This window comes from Bos indicus, chromosome 3 (assembly GCF_029378745.1).
Source record: "Bos indicus isolate NIAB-ARS_2022 breed Sahiwal x Tharparkar chromosome 3, NIAB-ARS_B.indTharparkar_mat_pri_1.0, whole genome shotgun sequence".
Classification (NCBI taxonomy): Eukaryota; Metazoa; Chordata; class Mammalia; order Artiodactyla; family Bovidae; genus Bos; species Bos indicus.
In genome coordinates, this window is record NC_091762.1 from 18,866,242 (window position 1) to 18,883,449 (window position 17,208).

Sequence of the window (17,208 nt, forward strand, 5' to 3'; positions counted from 1 at the left end):
TCTGACAACTGGCCTCAAAGAAATGGACATAAATGGATCCTGGAATTGAAGATAACTGTATCTAAAACAACCAGCATGATGCTGGTCAGACCATCAATGCCAATTTGAAGATGACTGTCAGAGATGACTGTGCTGTTCTGCGTATACTGCCCTCACCCCTCACTTCTGTCTAGAAAAGCTCTTGCCCCAGTGGTTGCCAGTGGGGGCAGTCGGCCTTTGGACAGACGTCCACCACCCCCCCTGCCAGTTGCCAGAATCTGAAAAAAAGCACACTTTGCTTTCTACCAACCTGGCCTGTTTATTGGCTTTTAAGCAGCAAGCAGCCATATCTCACATACTTTTTAGTAACACTTTCTGGTGGCAACTCACCGCTCATGATAAATAATGGTACTTCCAGTATTTGTTAATATTTGCTTCTAAGAACACAGCAGCTTCTTGGTCTCTGACATCTGACAAGCCAATAGAAGAAAATGGCCTGAAACTTCAGCTCGGCAATACAAAAATTAAATGACCTCTTGATTTAAGCAACACAATCCATGAGGTGACTTAGTCAGAAGGTGCTTAATAATAATCAGGCCAAAAGCATCAGACTATCATCTAACACCCCTGTTCCACCTGCTGGAATCTATATTTAATAGTCACACCTTGGTAACTAGGAATAAATCCAAGAAGGCCCTGATGTAAGATAGTATCATTTCTAATTTTGAGGGTCATGGTTGAGAAGATTTTCTAAGATAGACACAACATTTTGGTCAATGGTGGAGACAAGAAAGCTAAACCTATGGCTCCTGAGTATCATTCTGATAGAGTAAGGTGGCACTTTTTTCAAGGAGCAAGAGCTTCTCTCTCACTTTAACACAAATAGCAGATGCCCACTAAAGACAAATCTTAGGAATCCCCTGGTTCTATCTTGGAGTTCCATCTCTTTCAAATGCTTTCTAACTGCAAAAGTACTTTCCTCTTAAGTGTATGCTTTTACTTACTAAGAATCTTCACAGAAACCCTGGAAAGAGCCTCACTGGCTTTCCCCAGGGTCCTCTCAGTAGGCACTCATTCCAGAGCCTCCTTACAAATCCCAACCCCAGGATGCTTCTGAAATACACACTCATTATCTAAGTGACAGTTCAACATAATAACCATGATAAAAATAATCAAAGTCCTTCACACTTCTTGCAGCACTTCACAAGATGAGGAAAGAGCCAATTTCCAAAGAAGAAAGTATTGTTTCATCACAATTATAATAGCATGTACTTTAAAAAAAAAAAAAAAAAAATCAGCCAGCCTATGCCCTGTGGCTCTTATTTTAGCATGCTGGCAGGAGAACATGCTGGCAGGCAACCCTCCTGCTCCACCAGGATAATGTACATGCATGGGAAGAACCTTGAGGCTTTTGGGAAATAGGCTGCTTAACTGATAGCTTAAGGTGAACAGCTTCAGATTCCTGAACTCCGAAGAAGATTTAACTTCTCTACCAGGGACCAGGGACCAGGCTTGATCACTCAAGAGCTTTTGTATAGCAAAGTTTTATTAAAGTATAAAAAGGGACAGAGAAAGCTTCTGACACAGATATCAGAAGGGGGATGGAGAATGCCCCCCTCACTAGCGTTAGCTAAAGGAGTTATATACTTTTTAACTAGTTATTACAATAAATCAAAAGAATGTCTTAAGGTTGTAAAGATCTTACTAGACCCACTCCCATAATTTACATTTTAAGATAACAGGATTAGCCGGAAGGTTTTCAGGAAGGAGAAACTGTCCTCAAGCAGAATACATTGTTTTTACATAATCCTTAGTACAGAGTTTAAACTGAGTTGTTTGTTGTGTAATCATCAGTTCCTGGCTCAAAGAAAAACAACGTTTTAAGTGACTAAGACTAAGGAATGTAGAGAAAAAAAGATGTTTGTCCTTTCCTCCTCCTTGAGAATTCCAGACCCCTATCTCCACTTTGAGAGCCCCAGACCCCTTTCTCCTCCTCTCAGGGACCCCGGACTTCTTATCAACCTGCCTAGGAATTGACTCTTTTATTAACTATAAACTGGGAGCTCTGTTAACATCACCTTGGCTGATGCTAGAAAATGGGGTTGAGGGTTTATTATGCTGTGTGATGGAAAAGTTGGTCTCCATGTTTTATGAATTATGTCCCCCCACCAAAGTTTCAAATGATGAAGTCCTAAGCTTCAGTGCCTTAGAATGTAACCATATTTGGATAGATAGTGTTTAAATGGTAATCAAATTAAAATGAGGTCAATAGGTGAGGCCTTAATCCAATATGAATATTGAGTGTCCTTATAAGAAGGGGGAAAATGGACACAGACAAAGGGAAAATGATGTATAGACACAGAAAGAAGATAGCCATTTACAAGCGAAGGATAGAAGCAAGGAACAGATCCTTCCCTTACGGCTCTCAGAAGAAATCAACTCGACTAACACCTTAACTTTTACTTCTAGCCTCCATAACTTTGAGGAAATAAATTTCTGTTGGTTAAGCCACCCAGAATTTGGCACTGTGTGATAACAGCCCTAGAAAACTAATATACCATGGAAAGTGAGATTATGTTTCTAGGGAAATCTACCTATATTGTGATAATCTGTATTCTTTGACATTGTACAGGTACAACCAGGTCCTGGTTGCTCAAAGACACTCTTTTTTAATTAAATCTCCCATAGTTTATATGGTACAGTGGAACAACTGCTACAAGGAATCAGAAGCCTAGGGTTCATTCAGTTATTACTTGGACAAATATTTAGCGAGCATTTCCTATGTGCCAGGCATCCTAAGCAATATGCATACAGTGGTGAAGTAGTCATTCTGGTCTGTTTCTTCACTTTACTATCCATGTGTTCTCTTGAAAGCCACTTAAGTTGTCTGGGCCTCCACTGTTTCATATTCCAAATTATGAGACTGAAATAGCCACCACCAAGGTTATTCTCAGGACTAAAAAAACTACTTTTATTCTAACATTTGGCTTATTCAGCTGCAACTCTCAAAGTAATTCAAATAATCCCTCATCCCAACATCCACCTTTAGCTAACACAAAACAGGGAAAAGAATTAACTGATGAAGGTGATCATCAGACCCTAATTTCAGCATCAAAGGTCTTTTCTTTCTAGCCAGTCAGAACTGATCTCTCATTTGTTTCCCATATTCCTCCAGAGCACCTTATTATCATCCCAGGTTTATTCAATGAGGGAGAAGACTCTAAACCTACCCCCATTTTCTGTGACCCTAGTATTACCCAAAATTATTGCCCCTCTCGTTTATGAAATTTACATATGCATTTAATTAATCCCACTCTTTTCTGAGAAAACAAAGTCCTGGAACTTGGTTCCACTCAAACTAAAAGTCAGTGGCCATTAGTTAAATATAAAGCCATCTGTGCTCCATCTTTTGCACTAACTGCACATTGCTAATATTTTCATTCAGTCATATTAATTATGAGTTTGTTCAGCAAGTGTGCTGGGACTGTAATCTGCTGAAGATTGTGATCTGTGTAATATGTAATAAGCACTTGTTTACTTGTTAGTAAAAGAGCTGACAGTCACATGCAATAATCTGGAACTAACCCAAGAGGTAGATTTCTGAGTGAAGTGAAGTTGCTCAGTCATGTTGGGCTATTTGCGACCCCATGGACTGTAGCCTACCAGGTTCCACCATCCATGTGATTTTCCAGGCAAGAATACTGGAGTGGGTTGCCATTGCCTTCTCCAGGAGATCTTCCTGACCCGGGGATTGAACCCAGGTCTCCCACATGGTAGGCATTGTAGACAGACGCTTTACCGTCTGAGCCACCAGGGAAGATTTCTGAGTAGGTTATCATTTTCTGAACCCTCAGGGCATCAATGGCAAGCACTCAAATCACCAAAATTTTTAAAAGTCTAATTTCCGTTTGTCATCACTCCCCCTTTTTAAAAAAAATTGGCATTTTCTGAAAGATAAAGTCTGAGGTCTTCAGCTTGGCCTTAAGGCTCTCCACATTCTAGAGATAAGCCACCTTTTATACTCTGACCCCCACAACACTCCAAGAGCTAACCATGTGTTAAACCAGACTAGACTATTTGTCATAATTAGGACATCCTATAACTGTCCTTACTTTAGAGACTTATTAGCATAATTTTATCTATTTGGAATGCCTGTCTCCTTTCTGTCTACCTGGATAATTTCTATTCAGTTTAAATTAAGATAATTTCTACTCAAGTTTAGTCCCACCTTTTCCCTAAATCTTTCCTTATCTCCCCAACATACCTGATCTCTCTCTTCATTGATTATAAGACTTTTTATATTTACTCCTCATTTATTGATTATAATATTCTGCCTTAGTTGGCTTTATACTTGCTTCATCTGCCAAATTGAAAATATCTTGAAAACAGAGACTACAACTTGGAATTCTTTATTTTGTATATTCTTTCCATAACAGACAAAGACTGATAGAGTTCTATGAGATGCTGACAAAATATGTGAACTGTCTTGCTAGAAAAATAAACACTCTCAAAATTTTGCCTAGAATTTCAAAAGTTCCTGGGGCCTATGAAGCCTTCTGAACTGCATGCAAAGAAACTTGGTTCAAGGAGCTTTGAGAACTAGATGTATAATGTAGGCATTCAGTAACTATTTGGTAAATGAATGAATTAATATAACCTTAATAGCTCTTTTTGTCCAAGACCTCTTATCCCCATCTAACATGCCATCTCTCCCTTCTGAATATTGAAGCCCTAAGTCCTTTCTTATATATTGAAAATTCCTCAATGTTGGGCATTATAGAATTTCATGATTCTTCCCCCTCAATTTTTTCTGATTTTGTTTAGTAATTGGAATAAGCTCTAGTTTCAGTATCTGTCAGTGACCCTAGTGGGGTAAGAATGCACGGGTAGGTCAAGGAAAAGGCAGATGGTGGTCTCATGGTGCTGGGGGTGGGGTAGGGGGATGTAGTGAGAAGCAATGGTGAGATTCCCATTCCAGGCTTTGGCTGGTTTTCTCATAAGCATTTGAATTCAAATACAACTCATCAGCATGAGGATTATTTTCATTTTGAAAGCCTCCTTCTCTGGTATACAAATCAACTTTATTCCTCTTATTACCATTACTTTGAATCTATTTCTTATCAAATAATAACCCTGACCTTATTATGCTGAGTGCCTGTACCTCCCTTTTTCCCTGGAGCACCTTACAAAGTGTCCTCACATTAGTTTTCATGAGTTGGTCATGACCAAGCCAATCCCCAGGTTTCATTTCTGACCATGGGTGAGGAGAGAGGATGGTTAGAAGTGGGAGAAGGACACAAGTGTCAAACATTCTGCTCTAAGTGCTAAGGTCAGAAAAACACAGTTTATGAAAACAGCAATATCTTCTTACTCTGTTTAGAAGGATCAAGAAAAGCTTTCCCAAGGGAACTTGATGTTTAAGCTGGAACTTGAGAATAGTTAGGAATCTATCGCACAAAGAGGAAAAGAAATAGCTTTCCAGATAGAGTGAAATTCTTATTCAAAGACTGGAGGCAAAAGAGAGTACTATGGGTTCAAGAAAGTCAAATTAAATCTGACTAGAACTTAGAATATCAGCGATAAATGGTAAGAGATAAGGCTAGAAAGGTTACAAGGGCTTGGTAAGCCATATTATATTTATCTTGAGAACAACAAAATATTATTGTCTTTTTAAGCAGGGGAATGATGAACCAGATTGACAGTTTATAAGAATCATTCTGGCTCACATCTTTTTAACCCCAGTCCCATTCCTCACAGAAAAAAAGTCTCTTAAATATATTTTTAAGATTTTTCTTGCAGTAATCTCTTGCATAAAATTTATCAGTTTTAAATGATATTTCCACTATGAGAGGTGATGATTTAAATGATTTCACTACCTTTCTTCTCCTCTCCCTTTGTCATTATTTAATATTTTCATTATTCTAATTCCTGTTACCTTTCCAATAAAAGTATGGCTTTTTTCTAGCAACTTTTGACAGTATCACTTACACTTTTACATTTCTGGTGTTGGTGATGTTAGGCGCTCAGTCATGTCCAACTCTTTGCGACCCCAAGTACTATAGCCCACCAGGCTTCTCTGTCCATGGGATTCTCCAGGCAAGAATGCTGGAGTGGGTTGCCATTTCCTTCTCCAGGGGATCTTCTGGACCCAAGGATCAAACTCCAGTCTCCTGCATTGCACGCAGATTCTTTACCGTCTGAGCCAACAGGGAAGCCCACCCTTAACAATAACTGGGTCTGCTAACCACAACCAAATATATCATGCCTTTTACATATACAGACTCTAACACTTGGGAATGTCTACATTGTTATGTTAAGCACACAGGCATAGTAGCAAGTTTGCCTGAAAGCAAAAACTGGGTTTACCACTTACTAGCTTCGTAGCCTTGGGCAAGATACTGGACCTTTCTTTTTCTCCCCCTTGGTGTTCTAAAATTTCCAAGGATATATGTAGATGAATATATCCTTTAAGATCTGAAGTCTCTATAAAATCTTTTCATTCCTTGACACATTAATCTTTTTTTATGTCTTATCTTTCTGAGGTTCCTATTAGTTGATAGTGGAATCTCCTGAGTTGATTATGTATATTTCTTTTCTTCCACTGTTTACATTTCTTTTTTTATTTCCATGCTTTATATTCTAAAACTGTATTGTTAAATATGGTAGTCATGAGCCAAATGTGACCATTTGTGTTTAAATTTAAAATTATGAAATAAAATCTAAAATTTAGTTTCCCAGTCACACGAGTCATATTTTGAGCTACATGTAACTAGTGGCTATCAAATTGTACAGTGAAAATATCTAAAGTTCTGTTAGATGATGCTATTCTAGAAGTTTTTGTCAACTTGGATTCTTTTTTTAATTCTATTGCTTTTTGTTCATCTAAAGAGTTATAATTAATCTAAAATACTTTTTATACTCTTATTTTTGTTTTCTGATTGGTATTCAGAACATCCTAATCTAGTTTCATTTAGTCTCTTACGAGATATTAATGAGCATTTTTAACTTCTCTTTCACTTCCTGAATTGTTATCTATTTCCTCTGGGGTCAGTTTGTCTGTTTATTTCTTTCTTTCTCTTTTGTGCTACTGATTTATTCATGGCTTCCCTTGTAGTTCAGCTGGTAAAGAATCCACCTGCAATGTGGGATACCTGGGTTCAATCCCTGGGTTGGGAAGATCCCCTGGAAAAGGTAATGGGATTTATTCATATCCCTAAATGTTCTTCTTACCCCTTTATATCAGGAAAATCTTCTGATTTGCATAAGTAGGTCTGTTTACACACCAGCTCTCTTCCTTGAATGGAAATTTATGGCAGGATAGAGGAGAAGCCTATCAATTTGCAAGTAAATGGGATCAGGCTGCACTCAGTCCCACCCCTCAGTATGAATGACAAGGTTTTCCTGGAGCATTAATTTTTGTACTAGACACTTTAGTACATTTAGTCTATTGAGTCAACAGATATTGACAAAGCATCTACTATAGTCCAGATACTCTTAAAGCTTCTAGAGATAAAGTGGAAAAGTAGATATAGAGTCCTGCCCTCAAGGAGTCTACATTTATGGAAGTTTGTTCAGTTTCTTTTTTTTTTTTTTTTTTAAAACCAAGTCCAAATGAGGTGAGCGTCAACCAGGTGCCTCCCCGTCAGAGGCACGGGATGCTAATGACCTCATTAAGATTCAGATAACGAGTGCCCTGTTCAGTTTCTTTAGAGACCAGTCACGTAGGATTTTGCTAGGAAGATAGAGCAATATATGACCAAATGTCTATGCTCTATGTTCTAAATTGGAGGAAGGGTATGGGAATGACTGCTGAGACATAAGTTCCTTACATAAACATTCAATTGCTTTCCTGTTTAAAGCCCTACTTCTTACCCCCCGGAAAAGGTAATGGCACCCCACTCCAGTACTCTTGCCTGGAAAATCCCATGAATGGAGGAGCCTGGTAGGCTGCAGCCCATGGGGTCGATAAGAGTCGGACACGACTGAGCGACTTCACTTTCACTTTCACTTCTTACCCCCACCTCCTTTATTCCTACTAATTCCGAGTGCAGAGCTTCCCCAGGTTCGGACAGTCAGATTTGCCTTCACCTCCATCACTGCTTCAAAATACATTCTGAGGAAGGAGAGTGGCTAAGATGGTGGAAGACCCTGAGCTCACCTCCTTCCACTGGCACACCAAAATTGCAACTATTTATAGAACAATTGGTGAGAATGACACGATAGGCAACTGACAAACAGGAGAATAATCAGAACTGCAGAGGTTCTCTCCAAGGAGCAAATGGTCTCAGCCCCATGTCAGGCTTCCTAGCCCCAGAGTCCTGAACCAGGAAAATGAGGCCCCAGAGCATAGGGCTTTAAGACTAGCAGGGCTTACTTTCAGGAGAGCCAGACAACTGTGAGAAATAGATAATTCACTGCTAATAACCACATCCCAAATTTTACATGCTCCAGGACCCACAGCAGAAGCAGTAATTTGAAATGACCCTAGATCAGACCCTCCTGCTGGTCTTAAAGAGCCTCCCAGAGAGGCAGGAGGCAACTGGAGCACAGCCTGGGCACATAGACACTGGCAGCAGCCATTTGGAGGAGCTTGTTCTAACACAGAGACACTGGTGCTGAGAAGCACTATCTTGGAATCCTCCCTCTAGCTTATTAGCTCCGAGATCCAGCCCCACTTATCAGCCTGTTGGCACCAGTGCTGAGACCCCTTGGCCAGCCTCATTTGTCAGTGGGCCAGCACTAGCTCTGGAACATCCTGACCCAACAGCCAGGATGGTCTCAGGAACTGGCCCCACTCACCAGCAAGCTGCTGACACTGGATCTAGGAACCCTGGCCTCACAGCTACCCACTTCAGAACCTGGCTCTACCAACCAGTGGGTTCTATAGCCAGCTGCCTCATGACACACTTCCAACCAGCTTATGGCAGCCTTCACACAAGACAGGGCCAACCAGACCAAGGACCTGCCACAGCTACCAGACCACCCATAGCAGTTAGCCTGTCACACCAGAAGGATCCGTGCAGCCCACATAGGGACACCCCTGAGCACATAGCTCTGATGACCAGAGGAGAGTGTGCTTCTGGACACATAGGACATTTCCTGCAAAAGGCTGCTTCTCCACCATCAGCAAACATAACCAACCTACCAAACACAGAGACAAAAACAGATAAAATTTAGACAAAATGAGGCAACAGAAGAATATATTTCCAAAGAAGGAACAAGATAAAGCCTTAGAAGAAGAACTAAGTGAAGTAGAGATAAAGATTTCAAGTAATGATCATGAAGATGTTCAAAGAACTTGGGAGAAGACTAGATGAACACTGTGAGAAGTTAGAGGTTTTTAACAGAGTTAAAAAATATAAAAAGAACAAGGATAAAGAATACAGTAACTGATCATCTCTGTTTGCATCTGCATTGCTGCAAATGACATTATTTTGTTCTTATCAACTATACTTCATTTAAAAAATTTTTTAATTCAATAACTAAAATAAAAAACACACTAGAAGGAGCTGCTGCTAAGTCATTTCAGTTGTGTCCGACTCTGTGCGACCCCATAGACGGGAGCCCACCAGGCTCCCTCGTCCCCAGGATTCTCCAGGCAAGAACACTGGAGTGGGTTGCCATTTCCTTTTCCAATGCATGAAAGTGAAAAGTGAAAGTGAAGTTGCTCAGTCGTGTCCGACTCTTAGTGACCCCGTGGACTGCAGCCCACCAGGCTCCTCCACCCATGGGATTTTCCAGGCAAGAGTACTGGAGTGGGGTGCCATCGCCTTCTCCACTAGAAGGAGTTAACAGTAGATTAAATGATACAGAAGAACAGATGAGTGAACTGGAAGACAGAGCACTGAAAATCACTAAGCAGAAGGAAAGAATAAAAAGTAAAAAGAAATGAGGACAGTTTAAGACACCTCAGGGACAACATCAAGCATACTAACATTCAAATGTAGGAGTCCCAGAAGGAAAAGAGGGAGAGAAAGGGGTAGAAAAATTATTTGAAGACAAAATATCTGAAACTTTCCTAACTTGGGAAAAGAAAATAGATATCCAGGTCCAAGGAAGCACAGAGAGTCCCAGACACAATCAACCCAAAGAGGACCACACCAAGACAAGGCATATCCAATCTTGATTTTCCAAATAGAAACTGTAACCTAAAACCATAAACATTTAGAGTTGGAAGAGTTCTGTGTCCTTCACTGTAAACCACTTCAGCCTCACCTCTTCCTTTGGCAGGATTTCTCCCAAAACTAGGTCAGTGGATTATGATAATACCTCTATTTAAATAGGTCTAGTGACAGCGATCTCATTACTTTATAGGCAGCCTACACCACTGTCAGACAACTATCCCTTAAAAAGTTCTTATGAATTAAGGTTGCTTTTTTTAAATGTTGTTTTATATTGGAGTGTAGTTGATTAGGGGCTTTCCTGGTGATGCAGTGCTAAAGAATCTGCCTGCTATCCAGGAGACCTGGGTTTGATCCCTGGGTCAGGAAGATCCCCTGGAGGAGGGCATGGCAACCCACTCCAGTACTCTTGCCTAGGGAATCCCATGGACAGAGGAGCCTGGTGGGCTGCAGTCCACAGGGTCACACAGAGTCCAGCACAACTGAAGCGACTAAGCAGCAGGCACAGCGTAGCTGATTAACAATGTTGTGTTAGTTTCAGGTGTACAGCAAATTGATTCAGTTATACATACACATATATTTATTCTTTCTCACATTCTTTTCCATTTAGGTAACTTCAGAATATTAAGCAGATTTCCCTATACAGTATACAGTATACAGTAGGTCCTTGTTGGCTACCCACTTTAAATATAGCAGTGTGTACATGTCAATAAAGTCTGCTTTGTAGAAAGTTTCCACCACTGATTCTAGTTCTATTCCCTGGCATTACACAGAATAAGGAACTCAAGATAATGGAGACAGCACAGGCTCAGAGAAATTTAGTTGAGAAGGGCTTCAACTCTGATTCAGGCTTTGCAATTTACTTGGTACGTGACCATACGCAAGTTACTTAACAACTAAGAGTTTAACTTCCTTATCTGTTAAAAGAGGATAATGACTACCAAAAGGACAATGAGGATTACGTAAGACAGCCCATGTAAGCACCTGACAGGTCGTAAGTGTTCAGTAAACATTAGTTCCTTTCTGTCCCTCCCCATTTCTCATCCCTATGAAAATTCTTCAAAAATTTCAAAACAGTTCTACTTCCTCCCCCAAGTCTTCAATCCAGCCTTGAACATACTGTTTCCTTGAATCCTTTTTCATGAGGCTGGCTCGTGAACTCCAGGACAGGGAGATAAAACTTACTCAATTTAAAATACCCCAGTGGCTGGCAGAGTGTCTGAGAAAGCGTTGGTACTCAGGGGATTCTGACGGATCAGAATTAAGATGACCTTTGCATGATATCCCAGTTCTCAGTAGAATTCTTCTCCCTTTTAGGGGAGAATGCTAAGAAATACTTCTTATAGGTAGAAACTATCAGCGTGGATTGTTTTCACCCCAACATCCTTGCCATGTTTATGTTTAACATTCTCCCTTGTACTTGTCTTGTTTATCAAGAAAATCAGAACAAGGTTTTGCTCAATATCAATGCTTGCCTTAGCCTCAATCTTCTCTTATAATTATCTCTATCTCCACCTTTCCATTATCTTGGTCTTTGTCCTTTACACTTGTTTACATGAATCTATTTCTAAAAACCTTTTGCAAGCAGAAAAGAATTTTTAAAACATCCTCTATTCTAAGTATCAAAAAAGCTGAACCCAATTCTCCTGTTAATTAAGTAGTTTCCACTAAGAGGGATGCAGATCTAGGAGGTAATCCCAAATTTGCCAGCTTAGCATCTTAGGCTGTTTCCTACCTGTCCTCAGCTTGATGGTTTCTGTCTCCCTTTCCCTTTAACACAAAGAACACAGTAATATGGATGCTCATTTCTAAGTTCCTTGGATTGTAAAAGTGCCTTTAAAGAGTAGATATCAATCACATTTTTAAAATAGCACATCTTAGGTAAGCAAAATTCTGCACACTCAGATTTTTTTCTAATGCTGCCTTTGGGCAAGGAGAGCAGAACATAGAAACAGCTAATTCAACTGGTATCTCCACTTTTGTCATATGCTGAACTGGAGCCTCTATTTTTAAACACATGATTGACACTCATATGTCCAGGCTAGGTCAAATACAGTCCATCCTGTGGGCAGAAAGAGGAATCATGACTTCTGAGGTCCCTGCCAGTCCTGTGATTTGTCAAACAGAAATGTAATTGTGTCTTTAGGTTAAGAAAAATAGCCAACAACCACCTCAAAGATTCCCCAAAACTATAACCTGCAAAAGTCAATAAATGAAACAAGATAATACCCTTTCCCCTTCCTTCAGATGAGTCTAAAACCATTACTTAACTGAAGGTGCCTAAAGAAGAAAATAAAAATAAAACAATCCGAGAGTAGAGAAGGAGGGAAGACTGGGTTTGGTGGTGATGAATCAGGGCTTTAGACCCAGAGGCTGTCTCCTTCCTAACTGTGCAATTAGAGACTCAATAAAAGGTTTGAGCACCTCCTGTCAGCTCACAGCCGCTGCCCCACATTCCACTTGCTCTCACTCGAGAACAAGGTAAGTCTCAGAGACTATCTGCTTGACCATATTTAGAATCTCGGCTGCTATTCTTGTGTGAGATTGTATGAGAATGTATGAGAATTTTAGAAAAAATACACTCTTAACTCTAGGTTGATGATTATTAATAATAATAATTAAATTATTAATAATAATAATAAAATTTCATTTTAAAAACCTATAAACTATTTGTATGACATAGGTATGAATACAATTCAATAAGACACAGGACTCAGACCTATATTAAAATATAGGGTCATTTAAATGATGGATAATGACTAAGGGGTTGAGACTCTGTTTTACCAGTGAATTCATGGAGCCACATCTTGGTAAAAACATGTTGCTTGGCCTGCATAAATGGAGGCTGATTTTCTGTGTTACTTCTCTTTCCTCTGGAAGTTTTTCCTAACTTAAAAGTTATACTTTCCTACAATGAGGAGCTAGATTGAGCCAAGGGCGGAGGAAAACAGGTGGCCAGACTCAGATGATGCTGAAATGATTAGTACCACTCTGTTGGCTTCATTTGTACATTTTAGTACTTACATTTGAGTTCTTTTTCTACTCTCCTTTTACAATAAAGCTTTCCCTGAACACATGAGTGTCTCTATTTTCTGCAGGGTAGGGAGAAGTATCTCTTCTAATATTTATCTATGCAAAAATCCTATCTCACCACATTATCTGGCACAAATTTTAAGATAAAGAATAGAATAAATGATGTCAGTGGAGCTGGGGGAGGGACAGAAGGAAGGGAGATCTGGTATCTCCTTCCTGAGAGATCTATCCTAGGAAGTGAGCTTTGTTTGTTCTTTCTCACAGTCTCCTGAGTTTGTAAAGATGCCTCAGCTCCTGAGAGACATCCTCTGTGTAATTGAGACATTCCACAAGTACGCCAGGGAGGATGCAGCGACGCTGACCTGCACAGAGCTGAAACAGCTCATCCAGAGCGAATTTGAGGACATTTTTCAGGTGAAGTGCTCATGGAGCTATGGAAATTCTTCTCCATTTGCCATTTCTCCAAAATACAAGCAAGATGGGCATACGTAATCCCTCCCCATTTTACATTTGGTTACCAGCTCTCAGTACTCATTGACTTTTGAACAAATTTTTTTTCAATCTCATTTCCCTACTCTGTGCAATTGCTTGGTCATTAATTCTAGGGGGAAATGAGCTTTTCATCACTGGGACTATTGCTTCTGTAAAGTAGGCATCTGAGAGGAGTCCTGAGCTTAGATGCATCTACATGCAACTCAAAATTGATATGAATGCTCCTTCTTAAAGATAGTTCTCTGATCAAAAATGGTAACCAGAATCAACACAGTCTTACCTTCTTTGGGGAGGGTCTTCCCAGGTGGTGCTAGAGATAAAGAATCCACCTGCCAATGCAGGAGACACAAGGAATGTGGGTTCCATCCCTGGGTAAGAAAGATCCCCTGGAGTAGGAAATGGCACCTCACTCCAGTATTCTTGCCTAGAAAATTCCAAAGGAGCCTGGCTACAGTCCATGGCATTACAAAGAATCAGACATGACTGAGCACACACACACACACACACATTTGGAGAAAATTTCCCAAGTTCATGAGGAATAGAATCAAAACAGAGGGTTCTTGGAAAATATGCAGACACTCAGGGCACTTGACCACATATAAATAGGCTGATTTTTCACTGTGTTTCCATGCAGCCATGTGCCATCCACGCTGTGGAGAGAAACTTGAATCTTCTGAATATCGACAGTAATGGCGCCATCAGCTTTGATGAATTTGTTCTTGCAATCTTCAGCTTTTTGAATGTCTGTTACCTTGACACACAGTCATTACTAAACTCAGAACCAAGACAAGTATCTAAACCAGAGGGGATGCCACATGATATGGGTCTTCAGGTGACGAATGAAACTGACCAGTGGACAGAAGGAACTTCACAAACTCAAGACAAAGTGGTGCTTCCTTCAGGAACGGCATCATCAACTCATCTCAGCCTCGAAGAGAGAGCAGTTGAACACAATAGGGTGGACCCACAGGGACATACCACAGCTCACAAACTACCAGTAGAAACGTCTGAACACAGTGACTCTAAGAACCAACATCTGAAAGGAGATGAACAGAGCCAGAAAGTGGACCAAGATGTATCAGCAACAGGTGACAGTAGAACCCAACGTGAGACAAGTAAGCCAATGGCAGGATCAGAACAGATCAGCAGTCACACAAAGGGGGAGGGACAGAATAAGGAGATTCTCCAGAAGGGAGATATACTAGCCAGGAAACAAAGTGGCACTGAGACAGGAGGACGGTTTGGAGAACAGGAAGGGAGCTTGGGAATCCTGCATTCTCCACTGGAAGAAACCACACAGAGGCCTGGTGGATCATCTGAGGATCAGGAAGTTGCAGGAGAGAAGGGTGTTAAGGGACACCCTAAATCACAAGAACCATCAGTACAGGGAAAAGATGAGCCCAGTTCAGAACATGTCGACCTGCCAAAACAAGCTGCTGCTCGGAAACCATCTCAGACACAGAAATCAGCTGCTGCCAAGGATGAAAGTAGAACAGCTGAGACTCCAGAACCACCCATACAAGAAAAAGAATATGAAACAAGGGACTTGTCAGTCCAAGGTGAGAACAGAAATGTTTCAGAAACACCCATGGTTAGAGTTGAAAGGAAGGGTGTAAGAGGTCCAGAGGTCCATCAAACAGTAGGGCAGAAACAAATTGAGGAAAAAACTCAGCCACCAGCTCTGGAAGAGCCAACAGAAGATAAGAAGTATCATGAACTCCAGGAATCATCAAAAGAAAAGAATGCTGGAGAAGATTCTGAGACACATGAGTTAAACTCAGAAGGAGGAGAACAGAAAGATTCTGAAAGTGAAGGAGCCATCAGCCCAGGAGAAGAGGCAAGACATGCTGAGGAAGGCACAGCAGAAGCACTTGTGAACAGTAAAAATGCCCCTGAAGCAGAAGGGACACCAGGAACAAGAGAAAGAATATGGGAGTTGACAACACTTGAGAACCAATCTGGAGAAAAAAATAAGATGACCACCAAAATTCATGACAAGTTGGTCAAGGAAGATGACGGCTACCAGGGGGAAGGTTCTGAGCCAGTGGCCACACAGAATGATGAGAGGTCTCCTGAAACCCCCAACAGCCTGACTGCAGAGGATGGTGACAGCAACTCAGAGACAAGTGATCTGTTTGTGCAAGGGGATTCCCAAAGTCAAACAAACCCATTCAGAGGGTCTGTGCAAGGAAGTGACAGTAATAACCCAGAAACTCAGAAACACTTAGCACTGAGTGAGGAAAAGAGAGTTCAGGAGGCAGCAGTGCTGGCAGTCAGAGGAGAGGATGAGCAGGTCACAGAGGAACATGCACAGGAGCACGAGGGTCAGGGCTCAGCGACAACAGGCCGAGGCCCAGCTGTGGAGCCCAGGGGACACTCCGACACGCAGGTGTTCATAGTGAGAGATGAAAACACAAAGTCCCTGGAGCCAGGGATCCCAGGTGCCCCAAATGCAGGCATCACCAAACAGCTTTCCGTAAGGCAACTCCCTACAAAGAAAGACAGTAGAAAAGAGCTAAAGGACCAGAGCCCAAGTACCAAAAAAGAGGAAGATGGAGCCCTAGAAGCCCAGGAGGATTTAGTAAAAAGTCTGGATGAGAACAATGCAGTCTCCCAAAAGACATGCCCTGCAACACTGGAGGAGGAGACTGAAAGCCCCCAACAGCTGGCAGGAGAACAAAGTCTCTCTACAAAAGAACATGATCCTTCAGTCTCTGAGTCAGGCCTTGAAGAGAGGATGCAGAGAGACCAAGAACTCTGTTTGGTGGAGAGAGGTGCAGAACACTCTAGTCCCCTGTACGAGGCCCTGCAGGAGAAGATGCTGCAGCAAACAAACGTAACCCAAGGGGAGCATCAAAATCAAGCTCAGACAGCCAGTGTAGCAAGCCCAGAGATCCGCAGAAACCAGTCGAGTGCATCCCTCACCAATGACAGCTCAGATGGTCTTGTCTTTTTTATTGACAGACAAGCACTACAAAAGTACATCAGGGAGTTTCTGCCTGATGAGGATCCTACTGGTGCACAGCAAATATCAGCTCCCCAGGCCTTGGAAGATAAGCAGGGTCGCCCTCAAAGAGAGGAACTAGAACCACAAAAGGAAGCAAGCGCTCCAAAGCAATGAATCATTATCATCATCCCAGGAGAAGTTCCAAGAAACCTCATACATCGAAACAGGCCCCAGACTTCTTCCCTCCCAGTCACTCTCAATGCTCATACTCACACATTCAGATGAAGATTAATAATCCCTTAAATCCCCTTCCTAAATTTCTGCTGCTGATGTTGTTTAGTCTCTAAGTCATGTCTGAGTCTTTTGCGAACCCACGGACTATAGCCTGCAAGGCTCCTCTGTCCATGGGATTTTCCAGGCAAGAATATTGCAGTGGGTTGCCATTTCCTTCTCCAGGAGATCTTCCCGACCCAGGGACTGAACCCAAGTCTCCTGCATTGGCAGGTGGATTCTTTACTACTGTGCCACCAGGGAAGTCCTCCTAAATTTCTACAAGAGAAAATTATAAAATATTCATCAGCAGAAGCTACCAGCAAAGAAATGGCATACCAAACAAACATTGTACCACGTGAAGCT

At 41.3% G+C, this 17,208-nt stretch overlaps 1 protein-coding gene across 1 annotated transcript; it reads left to right on the forward strand.

Annotated features, from left to right (window-relative positions):
- Window positions 1-13,397: 13,397 nt before the first annotated feature.
- On the forward strand, window positions 13,398-16,933 carry TCHHL1 (trichohyalin like 1). Its single transcript, XM_019955399.2, has 2 exons — window positions 13,398-13,547; window positions 14,260-16,933. The coding sequence occupies exons 1-2, from the start codon at window positions 13,416-13,418 to the stop codon at window positions 16,744-16,746; spliced, it is 2,619 nt and encodes an 872-aa protein (XP_019810958.2). The 5' UTR covers window positions 13,398-13,415; the 3' UTR covers window positions 16,747-16,933.
- The last annotated feature ends 275 nt before the right edge of the window (window positions 16,934-17,208 follow it).

Coding starts and splice junctions, on each gene's coding strand:
- TCHHL1 (XM_019955399.2), top strand. CDS start 13,416: ATGCCTCAGCTCCTGAGAGACATCCTCTGTGTAATTGAGACATTCCAC. Junction 13,548..14,259: donor AATTTGAGGACATTTTTCAG/GTGAAGTGCTCA, acceptor GTTTCCATGCAG/CCATGTGCCATCCACGCTGT.